Here is a 13314-nt window from a genome sequence, read left to right on the forward strand (position 1 = left end):
TCCCAACTTATAATGAAAAGTTCCTACATCTTCATGGTGACGCTGGAAATTAAATAGAAAATTGTCGTTTGTCTATTATTAATTTTCCTTACCATGGTTATAATCTTTATAAGTCTTCCCAATAGTCTTTATAATAGCTCTATAGTTTGAGAGAAATTTATTAAAATCGGTGTAATCATAATTTATGATAGGACTGATCGTTTTGCTCAACTCCAGTCCCACTTACAATAAAAACCTGTTAAATTCCTCGATACACATTGAGCAGACAATGTTCAGTTTGGCAGTTGGTATATTATTTATAACATGAGAGTCCACTGTCTTCATCATATTTATCTAATAGTCACAAACGGTCGTGACCTTTTTAAAATGGTAGCGCTTGTTAGCGTTTTTATCGCATGTTCGTTTGTACACGACTGCCTCTCATTTAATCTCACGATATTCACTACAGATTCTCCTAATTTATTTTTATTTGCGTTGGGATCAACTATTTTAAACGCAAGGATTCAATATCCACTCTTTGCTGGACACGATCTATTTTTTACCGTGATGTATCTCTTTCGTATTCGCGCTTCTTTAGTTCCATACTTGTTAGTCTATACATAATAAGTTACAATGTTCTGATTTATAGGTTAGGAGCGGAACGCAGCTATTAGTAATATATCGGCATATTTCTCAGATAAGGAGCATGTCGTTGCTGTTCATGTTAATAGCTCATCTAGATAATTTTGAAAAATAACAGATAAGAGACAATTATCAGACGTTCAGACTCCACCTGAACTTCCTTATTGTGAGCTAAGAAAAATCAGAGAAAACCCACGGAAACGATAAGCAAGTTTAAGTATACTAAACATATTCTTGTTTTAATTTTATCACTTCTGTTGGTATATTTTAATAGTGAAATTTAGATAATGGCCTGAAACGACAAAGGTAACCATAATTTACATGCAAAAGTTTTACTTATTATGCTCATGAAAAATCTATAATAAATAATAAAATGAAGATTTCTTACCAAGCACACAAACATCCTTTCCCAAATTAAACGGGTAAAATATCCAATAAGTAACATGAAAATAAAAATTATTTTCCAAATTTCGCTGCACCCTATTTTCATTTTCACTCTTTGGTGACGTTGAACAGTGATGAACAACAGCGTAAACGGAGACTTTATTGAGGTTGGAATTTCCATGAAGGAATGACGTTGAATCGTTTAATAGAGACTCTAAAATTAGAATAAGTGTTTTCAATTAATTTATAACAAATTTTAACCATTTCGAATTATATATTGTATTAAATGAATCTGTCAATATCCACAAAAGTGGTATCTGGTTATGTTGTTAATTTGTGTCAACCAGTAAAAATACGAACTATCATCCTATAGAACGTTTATTTTGTCATTGAATTTTGTGGCAACATACTTTTCAATATCTAAAGTTGGAATAAGTAGAAAATATTTGAAAAATTTTCTGAAAATTGCCTTCATTAAAAGAGATGTCAACAGATTATAAGAATGTATAGTAGACTTTTTTACGGGTCTATGCGAAAAGAAAATCGACTATCATAGACGTGTGGCAATACCAATTATAGTTTATTATTTATTATTAAACATACAAAAAAGTATAAAGGAAAAATTAATTTTGAGAAATGTTATATTGATTATCTCACTTATTTTCTCTGATATGATTTTGAGAAACATAATATACGATATTAAATTGATATGTCACCTTTAGTTACAAGTTAGATACATTTGAATGAACTACTATGACTACTATTTCTAGTTTTAATTTATATAAGGTAGACAAATGCGGGTTTTATTTTTTAAAAATTACATCGTTCAAATGTTGGCCGTTACGTCAGACACGTACTCGGAACCTGGCTTCGATATTTCTTGCAACCCGGCGTGATGCCGCGAGCGATATTTTCTTTCTTGTTTCGTACACTTCACTTTTGAGTGTGTGGCGTGGTGCCAAATTGCTGAAACCTTGTTGCTGAAGTGAAGGAGGAATATTCTCTCAATGTTAGAAATAAATAATCGTTAAGCATCCCTATAAACAACACCTGCTACAATAATGGCTTGTCCTTGACGATTTTCGAAAAAATAGGGTCCAATTATTCCCCTGCTTGTTTATACTTCCATTTAAATGAAAATAGACTTCATCACTCCAAAAGATTGTGTTCACTGTGCCAAATCGCTCCAACATTGTCTTACAGAAATTATTACGAATATTGTGATCTTTAGGCTTAAGCGCTTGTACCATTTGAAACATAAATGGATGAAATTTAAGATCCTTCTTCAATATTTCTTGCACTATAGTTTTTGGAAGCCCCAAGGTAGCCTCTCTCTTGCGAACGGATTGACGTGTATTATAGCGCAAAATTACCGCTACGAGTTCAATGTTTTCATTCGATCTCGTCGTCCTGCTGGATCCCGTCGTGGGTTGTTTTCTGCTGCTTGTTGCTCGGAACCTTCGCACCCATGATCATATCAAATCTTCTCTTGTGCCGTCAAGTAACCGTCGAATATTGTACGTGAACAAAATCTTCGACGAGGAATTGCACACGAATAATTGGCTTTGAAATACGCTTCGGTTGCAAACGCACGTTGTTCACCCATCCACTGCGACATCGCAACTAAATAACTCGCACGAAAGACGATACCAACGCTACCCTCGAAATTCAAATCCTAATTCTGCCACCGAACACCTGTTATAATTATATTTATCTTTATGAAATAATGTTGAATTTAGGTACTCAACTTTGATTTATAGTAAGCAATATTTTTCTTAGCAAGCCAATCCGTAATCTGGGCTTTTCTCTGGATGTAGTATAGAGCTTCATCAATACCAATTACTGGCCCTAGTTCTATTTTTAAATTTTTAAAAGAATATGCAAAAACTATTTCTCATTATTTTTTATACAGAATCATTCACGATGCCAACGTTACATCGAACCCTTTATCGAAATTTTTACAGTGTAACATGCCATTCGGTTTGTTACGTTCTTATTCACATATTTTGAAATTCCTTTATTCAGGTATTGTAGCTCAATAGTCACCTCTATGTCAATTGTAGCATTCGAGTTTTTGAAGAAATTGATTTGTTATGGACCTCCCACTACATTCGAAAAATTCAATAAAACCCCAGTTTCGTAGCTAAATCGTTCTTTGACTCTATACTCTTTAAAAGTGTTTAAATCAAAGTAAATTCAATAAAATTTGTCGTTATATTAATTTTTATATTATATTTTATATTCGGTTGTAAGTTTTTCTCATCCCTTTTAAACGATTTTTTTTATATAGAGCTCACAAAATTGCAGTTATCTTGATTAATTTTTTTCTGTTTCAACCAAATTTTATATAATAGTTAATAGTATAATAGTATAAATTCGTATTTTATATTTATTTTGGAACAGTTAGAGTATGACCGATACCTGGTTATATTTTGGAAAAATATAAATTAATTTTTTTTGTATATTTTCATATGAAAAGCAACGACAAGAGGGTAACGCTTTTACACTCGAATAATAAGAGCCGTGTCGAAATGTCCGTGAAGATTGATCTTGTACTTCTGTAGCTTGTAGTGCATGGAAAAGGCATGCCTTAGTAACTGATTCTACAAGCTTGCACTTCTCCAAAGAATTGAATCCCGATATAATGAGGTTTTGGGCGTCTGCAGACGAGCTCGATATTTAAGGGCCTATCGAGTAAGTCTTGCAAAAACTGCTCTAGCTTAGTCAGCTGAGAAGAGTAGCATCGATGAAACAGAGTCAGTTAGGTGATATTTCTTCTATACTCTAAACTGTCCAATTTTCTGATCAATCTGGATCGCTTATATGTGGGACTGCTATCTTCTATATTAACTGGAGCATTTGGTATACTTAGGAGCCAAGCTCTAAATGTGCGAGTAATATTCCAAAGATATACGAATCTGGGCTTTGTAGAGGTGGTGGTATGTTGTTATGATGGTGCTTTGTTGCCGCTTACGAATTTGGATAGTAGCTGAATTTAATGGAGCGGTTGATTTGAACAACGTCACCAATATGTTATCATCGGCGAAGCTATAGATCGGGTTGGCAGTTTTGTCGAGTACATAGAGTAGGTAACAAAATGCATCCCTGGGGAACACCAGCAGTGATCTGAAAGCTTTCTGAAAGTTGTGTCCATCGATTGCCAGCAGGATGGATCGAATAGCTACTGAGTGAGGACGACAAACCGTACGATCTTAATTTATTTAGAAGGTTGTCATACCAAGCCCAGTAAAAAGCCGTCGATTTTTTAAGTGCGATTGCTTTGGATTCCCCATTTGCGTTTTAATTTTTTTTTTCGCATTTCTTCTGCTGCCAGTTTGGAGCTTAACCACATGAAGGTATACTACCATCTCATTAAATTTAACTCCAACAATTGGGAACTCAATTGAGGGTTGCAACTATCCCGGCTTTCCCTAGATAAGTTCCAGTCTTATCTTTAATATATAGAAATCTGAGTTGTTTCCAATTTATAACTGCTTTTGGTCGTCTTGCTTTTCTTAATTATTGGACACAGCAATGAATATTAATTTCGGGAATCGTGTCCGGATATTTATGGTTTGTATTAATTCAAGTCAGATAGTGTTCCAGCTTTTCCATTTTTTTCATTTAATTTTAACGTTAGTCAAAAAGTTGCTGGCATCCAATTTAATATTAATTGTTCACCCCATCTAAGTACCAGTTGTTTATATACTATAACTGAGGACGACTCCCACTTCCTGAGAAAGAGTCTCCAGTCGGGGAAGTAAGGTTACAAGTGTTTAAAAATAAACCTGTCAAATCTACAAAAGTGTGATCGGAGAGTAAATAAAGAACAAACAAATAAGTTGCACGAAAAAAATATGTACAAAGATAGTGATTTTCTGAATTTTCATCATACTACCTGAGATTCTAGTCTCTGGAAAGGGAGCAATAGAAAAAGGGTTCTGTAAATTTGTTTTTGCTAGAGCTTAATAATGAAAACTACTTATTGTTACAGGGTAAACATCTAAATTGATAAACCCATAAAGTTGCTAAAAGTTTTAGTATAAAAATACAAAATTATCACGCATGATAAGAATGTATACGTAATCAAATCACATCTCATTGCCTACACATCCCTTTGATTGTAATATTGTTTGCTAGGACAACATAACTGGCGAATTTGCGAAATAGGCAAGTTTCAACATATATTAATCTATAAAATATTATATTTCGCGAGAATTCGAAAATATATTTGTTTCTCAGACAACACGCTACTTAAGTATTGAGGTATGGCAACACTGATGTAAATATATCAAATTTGACATCGTCATAATAAAATTTGACATTTTTAATGGTGAACGTACTCAGATCGTGTTGTCATACTAGTGCTATTTGAATTGTTCACAGATACTTGAAACATTCATCTTAGTCAAAAAATGAAATTAAATCATTTTAAACCAACAACAGTGTATCGATTAACTCGCTTCGACTTTTGGTGATATACAATAATCGTCTAAATAATCATCTAAAATTGGATGTTTACTAGAAAACATCGAAGCAATTCAAGATCGCCATGTGACATACCTTGGAATTGAGGCATAACTGGGCATTAGTTCCACTCGCATACATCCAATATTGCATGAGCATTTGGCTGTAAAAACATTTGTATACCGCATAATTTGAAAATTGCTCATAAAAAGCTTGTGTGAACAAGAAATACTGAAAAAATTCAATTCAAAAGACGTCTTTAAGATCGTGAATTGGACGAAATTAGTATCTATGCATATGAACCCAAAACTGAACAACAATCGACGATGTGGTTATTTCAAGACAAGTCAAATCCAACAAAAGTTGTTCGTGCATGAAATACTTTGAGTCAAATGATCGCCTGTTTTTTTGGTATAACTGGACATATCACCACCGTTCCATTAGAGCAAAGTAGAACTTTCAATGCGAGTTCTCACATATCAGTTCAATCAAAAACAAAACTAGCTGTGTTTTCAGGAAACTACTTTCATATTTGTTTACATCTTTAAATGGAATTAGATTATTTTAAAATCAAATAATTCAATACGTACCAACAGATTCATGTGTCATCAAATTGAATCGTTCCGTTATATACATGGGCAGCTTTCCGTTTAGATGAGGCATAACTGTTTCACCATTTTCATCAGATACATATACGTATTTAAGAAAATCGTCGACATTGAGTGGGAAATATTTTTCTTCTGGTGATAACCAAATCACAGGAGACCATTTTTTCACCAGATCTTCAACTATAAAAATAATTTGACCTATAATGAAATTAACACATTCACGACCACTTGACACATATATGTAACGCATAGTTTTTCTCGGAATACAGTCACATATATGTGCCATAGATATGTTTCGTGGCGGCTATTCTTGATATTGGTTAACAGAAAAGGAAATCCTCCAACAGTTGGAGTATCTAAAAAACTAAGGAAGGATAATATTATCTGGAAAAAAAGGGACAGATAAGAGTTTTAAAATGGCACGATAAGCAAGATGTTTCAAGTAAACATAAGTCAAGGATGACAGAAGTAACTTAACAAAAGGGAGTAAAGAAAATTAAACCTGACATGGTAGCTGAGTATAACAGGTATATGTGCCGAGTTGACAGAGCAGACCAAATGACATCGAATTACTGCACACCAAGAAAAAGTATTAGATGATACATGAAAATGTTCTTTCATCTTGTGGACCTATGCATATGGAACGGAATTTGGTTGCTAAATAAAATCGATAAAAAAAATTTTTCTCTGGCAAGTAAAAAGTTCAAAACAAAAATCAAATATAGCTACAGGCTCCGATGATGGATTTAGAGTGATGTGCAGTGCAATAGTATGAAGGACAAAATAAACACAGACGAAAAAAAAGGGAGAGAAGCCCGGAAAACAAACGGTTCTTCCCAGAATTCAGGTAGGCGGGTTGCGGGTACAGTTGAGACTATATTGTTCTCTATCGTCGGCAATTTGGCTGATGAACCGGTTCAAAACAAAAATCAAATATAGCTACAGGTTCCGATCACTTTCCACATAAAGAAGGAAATAGAAAAAGGTTTGGATTATGAAGCTAACAAAAAAGTCTTTGGCATATGACACAAAAATGTAAAATAAGATTTATTAAAAAATCGTTCTCTTATATTTCTATTTTTTTGAGTACTTTTCTTACAAATTATGTTTTTTTTTACAAATATATACATTCAAAAAACATACGTTGTCTTTAATTTTGAGCATAAAATCTTAGAATGTGTAGCATTTTCTTCAAAATATTAAGTCACATTATTGTGATATGTGATTAATTTTAATGATATTTTACCTTAAATCAAATTTGTATTCTTATATAATAACCCAAAAAGAAGTTATCGTACAAAGAGAAATAAAAAAGTGGATGGTTTGTGAAAAGGTTCAAAATTTATGAAACCTCCGCATTTGAGCAAGCATAGACACAGCAAAATATTTTTATGAATTTTATACTGTTAATATTTCAGATTTTTCTGGGATAAAATGAATTGAATCCTAACGATTCAAAAACAGAATATATATCTCAATTTTTTTAATTAAAATTAAAATTGACGGATTAACATTTCAATTTCTTTTCCAAATCTTAGTTTAGTTTGCAATTTTTATCTTTGAGTTTTTTAATTGTTTGAATTAATTGAGGGAGATTTCGTTTAGGATAGTAAAAAAAGTTTTACTAAAGAAGTCAGTCGTGAGACGTGAAGATTTACGTACCCAATGTCAAAGAATTATTTTATAAATGTTTGGGTTCCTATCTATCTATCCATATGAAGACATTATTCATAAGGCAGAATATATTTATTCGGTTTGGCTCTGATATAGAAAGGACTCCTGGGCTGTGGTTGTGATGGATTTAGAGTGATGTGCAGTGCAATAGTAAGAAGGACAAAATAAACATAGACGAAAAAAAAAGGGAGAAATGCCCGGAAATAAACGGTTCTTCTCAGGATTCAGGTAGGCGGGTAGCGGGTACAGTTGAGACTGTATTATTCTCTATCGTCGGCCATTTGGCTCATGAACCGGTTCACCAGGCTACAGGAAAACTTCTAACACAGACGATCTGACTTTCGACTTCTATAAACCCAAAGTAGTGCCACCATTAAATATGCGTAGGTTTTAAACATAAAAATAGAAAAATGCGTGGGTATTAGGTCATTTTGTTATATCGTCGATCTACAAAAATATTGATATATCAAGAATTGATCAGTGTATTTAGGCGAAACCAAGGTTGTTAAATATGGCTGGGTTGATGATTCTGAAAATCATTTCTTTAATAATTTTCATTCAAAACGAAAGCGAGTAATTATATATCATGTTGGCAGTGAATACAGCTTTGTACCAAATTCACCAATAATTAATCTTAACGATTCCAGTTTCGAAGTGTCTTGCTTATGTGACTTAAACGTTGGTGATTTATATCTCAATTTTCAGTGGAGACTTACAAATAAATTCTATTGTAGACACGAAATTTTAAATGAAGTGATAATCTAATAGTTTCTCTATTAGATGTAACGAGCCAAAGAAAATGTGAATGTGAATAATTTCAATTTTAAAGTATACTTATAAAAACTCTTTTTTCTCAATTAACAGAGTAATTTTTGAAAAGCCTCAATAGTATACAAGGAATCCCAACATGAAAATTCTAGTTCAACATTATTGTCTATTATAAGTTATTTTAACAATAGGACGCCGCTAAAGAGGGTAGAAACGATTGTTATTTTTTACTTTGACTGTATCTCTCTCTTACAAGTAAGATCTGAAGAAGCTTAAAAATAATAACATTCAAATTTATCAATAAAAATCAATTGAATAATATTACATTCATTTTTTATTCAAATATAAGTTTGAGTATGTAAATTCAGAATCCAATTATTGTTATAATTTGATTGAAAATATCAAAAATTTGAAGTTTTGGCAGTATTTTAGCCTCTTGAACTAAACCCGTTGTGTGAATCATAATCTATTATTAAATTTACTGGCAATATTAATTTGTACTTAATCGAAATTACGTATTTTATTGAAATTATAAATATCTGAGGCTTAACACCATAAAATTTATCAGATTAAGATGCAATTTATATATTAGTGGTAATGGTTTACGATAAAAAATATATTTGACCAATTTTTATTCTAAAAAATTAGAATTAATTGAACAATATTTTGTTCATCTAAAGTGAACGCCTTTACTGTCTGTTTCTCAAAAATGGAATATTATTCAAATTAAACTAGTTTTTTTCCAATTTTGTGTAATGAACTGAGATTTTCTTTATTAACATCCTAACTGGACAAAATAAGTCACTATATTTTAATTGTTACGGCTCTACTACTTCTAATTTCACTAATCACCTGCTCCCTCTTCTTTTATGTTAATGAAAAAATTGATTGTGCAATATGTGTATCCAAACACCTCATGCAGCACACTTAATAGTAATACCACCATCCAAAATTATAAAAATTCTATCACCTTCATCCCAATATATGAAACATATCCATTTGTAGTAACAGAATATATAGAAACAATGTAAATATCATTATAATATTAACTTCAACCTAGCTTATATAATAAGTAGTTTCCAAGATAATTGATGGTTTCCATATATAGAACTCTCTCAGAAGGAAGCGTGGAAAGTAAAATAAACATAATTCATTCATTCATTCAGTAATTCATTCAGTAATTGCCACCACTACCTCACTTAAAGTACATTTGACTGGCAGCCTCTTCCAGTATTACCTCAAATCTGCAGATAGAACATTTGATTTTGTGTATTTTCCTATAGTAATTGTTTCAGAGGCGTTGTAAAAATGCAAGAATCGTGTATGAAGTCAAGTGTATCACAAAAACACCAGTGTTTGAATAGAAGAAGCGGATTGGAAAGAGGCGTAAATCAGTAGAAGACGATATCGTTCATCGTGAATAACTTGCTAAGACAGACTAGATCTTACATCACGATATCGTATCAGCCTATTACTAGTTGATTGTGTAGGAGTTTTTGGTGGAAGCATTCCTGTTTTTGATGATAACGATCCCTTGAGCATTTCTCATTTCTCCAGAAGAAGGTACCCTCTCAAACGAACTCATCATAATTGAAAGAAGTCGAAGAAGTTATAACAGTGATTTTGAATGGTTTAACTTCAGATTATTACCAAAGATACTTTGAATCGTGAGACTAGCGTTGGATTCGTTGTGTGTGCAATGGAGACTATGGAAAGTTTCTTAATAAGAGCATGTGTACAATTTCATTTGCTATAATTATCGATAAACAACAGCAGCGCGTGGTTTAATACTTTGTGGTTTTCAACGTGAGGTAAAGCAACTTAGGTTCTAAATGAAGATGCCGGACAATTGCCTCGATGAGACCGTCAATATCGGTTAGCATATTAGTAGAACTTATTGATAAATACAAAAATTAATAACTCAATAACTTCCCTAGTGCTGAGTACTTGGTCGCAACAAAAATGTTTTAACAGAAATATGTGTACAATTTAATGTAGAGGATCATATTATTTTTTAAAGGTGTTAGCAAAATTCTAGGCTCGTAAGTAAAGGGTAGTTTTTTCATAATTAAATTTATTCAAAATCTCAGTCGATACCCTTTGATTCGGGCGACAATCACCGTTCATTTTTCTGCTCAAGGAAGGATAGATAAATATATATTGGACGTTAATGTCCGTCATTTTAGTAAAATATCCCTTCCGACATCGATTATTAGATTACTGAAACACAAGTGCATTGATTTCATCTACACACAAATCATTATGAGTTTTGAACGTCGCTTTAGAATGCGTCAGTGCGAGGGGCCAAGTGGAATTGACCAATCAGATATAATATTCCCGACTAGAATTTTGTGTAAGGACCCGGTAAGGTAATTCTGCAGCTTGGTAAAGTATAGGTCATGGTAACCTGACAAGGACCAGATAAGGATGTAACGCAGATCAGTAATGAGTTCTCGATCAGGTTTACCTTATATGGTCCTTATCATGATTATCTTGTGTGGTTCTGATCAGGATTGCCTCATGAGATGCTTATCAGGATTGTCCTGTAAAATCTTATCAGGGATTACCTCATATGGTTCTGATCATGATTTATGTAGTCCTAATTACCATTGCCTTGGACTGCTCTAATCACGATTACGTAACATTTTCCTGATTAGATTTTGTTTCTGGTTTATATGGGAGCAAGAGGTACACAAAAGTGAAAATTATTTTTAAAAATACTCTATTGATCATACAATCACCATAAATTTCGTTTCAAAAATTCATATTACAATAAACACTCAGTACAAGCAATAAAATCACTTTGATAACATTCCTAGATAATCCAAAAAAATAAATCATGAACACTGTCTTTTCCGGCGGGTGTAATTTGGGCGCTAACCATCCTTCTTTACCTGTCTGACAAAGAAGGGTAGATAATCCCACATGTATTTTCTGCGCTAAGAAATGCAGGTAGGTCGAGTCATAAAATAACCCAATACAGGGAAAGTTGATAGATTTTTAAGTAAGTTAGGTTAGGTTAGGTTAGGTTATGTAAATCTCTTATTTTATATGTAATATGTACTTAAGTACTAAATAAAAATATAAAGAAATATAAAAATATTATTGTATTTTATGCATGCCCATTATCAAATATAATGCTTTTCTATGGTATGTATAATTACATGGTTATTTTGTGCCACAAAACTATAATAAAATGTATCAAAAACTTAGCGAGGCTCAAAATTTAAACATAAAAATATAGTCTTTTTTCGAGAATAACCAGAAAAATAGCCTGGTTTCAATTCAAAATTTAGTTCTCCCCCAAAATTACTATTTACAAGGATAGTATTCTTCCACGCGCTCCGAAGCTCGTAGCCAAAGAGATCCCACCTTTTGCACCGCTAGAGAAATGGAATCGCTTTTAGCAATAAAAGAAATGGTCGAAAAGGGAAGTCGTTCTGTCGTTCACATTGCGTTAGAAGCCAACCAAGGAAAACCATTGTAAGTAAAATATTTTTCCCAACCGGAAGTTCCAGTGGAGTGGTAAAGGAAATACCGTTAGCCATCTTAATATTTGGAAGAGAAAATGCAGCTGTCGAAGAACCAGCAGTCCGTGCACAACGCAGTCTACAGCGAAGAAGAACAGAAGTAGAGTGAGTTTAGGAAATTTTACAAAGTCTGCAAATGGGTTTCTGCGCCAGTCCATCCGAACTTAAGTGGGAGAAACCCAGGCATGCCGATATAACTCAATGAATTGTGAGAGGTAAATCAGGTAGCCTGTGATAACCACCGCAGACCGCACCGGACCTATCAGGTTAAAATCCGAGGTTACTATGTGGGATTGCTGTTCTCAACCGCCGAGCTTTAGATTTAGTGGTTTAACGAAACTGCTTCAAGGGTGCTGAGTATTCACACCTCAGTGGTGATCGTGATAGAACCTTCAGCCAATCGATTTTACCATGGGTAAGGAAACTGTAACTGGAGGCGCTGAATACTGACACACCAGTAGGAGTCGCGAAACTGCCACTGAGGGCGCTGAGTATTTACATATCAGTAGTGGTCGTGATAGGGCTTTTAACCAACCGATTATAGCGAAGGTTAGGGAAGTGCTACTGGTTGCGCTGAGTATTCATACTCTTAAAGGAATCGCGTATTAGAAAGTACACAATCTATACAGCATATTTTTAATCTTTGAAGATGCTACGTTGTTTAGCATTTGTTTGGCAGCCATCAATAGTGAATGTTTCTAGTGAATTTGTAAGCATAAAAAAATTGGGCATCGTTATGTGATACAATACTTTTATTTAAAAGGCATTAGCTCAACTAATACAAAAGCTAAACTAGATTTCACTCTGGAAAGTTTTCCTTCGTTATCAGTGGAATATTGCATAGCAGAGTTTAAACGAGGCTGTATGATCTGCGAATACCAGCAGTGGTCTACTATATAAGGTGACGACTCCAGAAATGTTGAAAAAAAATCCACAAACGGTACTGGATGATGTTCGACTGAAAGTGCGTAAGCTAGAAGACAGTAGGCATTTCAGAAAATGCGGTACATAGCTTATTAACTAAAAATTTGGACATCAGAAAGCTGTGCGCAAGGTGGTTCACAGAAATAGAGCCGTTTCATAACCATGCATGAAACGTGGGTCCATCACTTTATACCCGAAACAGAAGAACAATCAAAACAAAGAACTGAGAGAGTAGTTTCATCAAGACAATGGACCAGCTCACACATCCGTTATTGCAGTGGTCAAAGTTAATAAATTAAAGTGTGAATTGCTACCTCACATGTCCTATTTGCCACATT

General features: G+C 33.5%; 1 protein-coding gene across 1 annotated transcript in view; it reads right to left on the reverse strand.

Annotated features, from left to right (window-relative positions):
- Positions 1-13314, reverse strand: part of LOC130448642 (uncharacterized) — a 61669-nt gene that overhangs the window by 11425 nt on the left and 36930 nt on the right. Inside the window, exons 2-3 of the mRNA XM_056786090.1 lie at positions 6063-6260; positions 1010-1219 (exon numbers count right to left, since the gene is read on the reverse strand). Coding sequence (XP_056642068.1) covers positions 1010-1219; positions 6063-6260 — 408 coding nt within the window. The remainder of the gene's footprint in view (positions 1-1009; positions 1220-6062; positions 6261-13314) is intronic.

This window comes from Diorhabda sublineata, chromosome 9, assembly GCF_026230105.1.
Source record: "Diorhabda sublineata isolate icDioSubl1.1 chromosome 9, icDioSubl1.1, whole genome shotgun sequence".
In the NCBI taxonomy this organism is placed as follows: Eukaryota; Metazoa; Arthropoda; class Insecta; order Coleoptera; family Chrysomelidae; genus Diorhabda; species Diorhabda sublineata.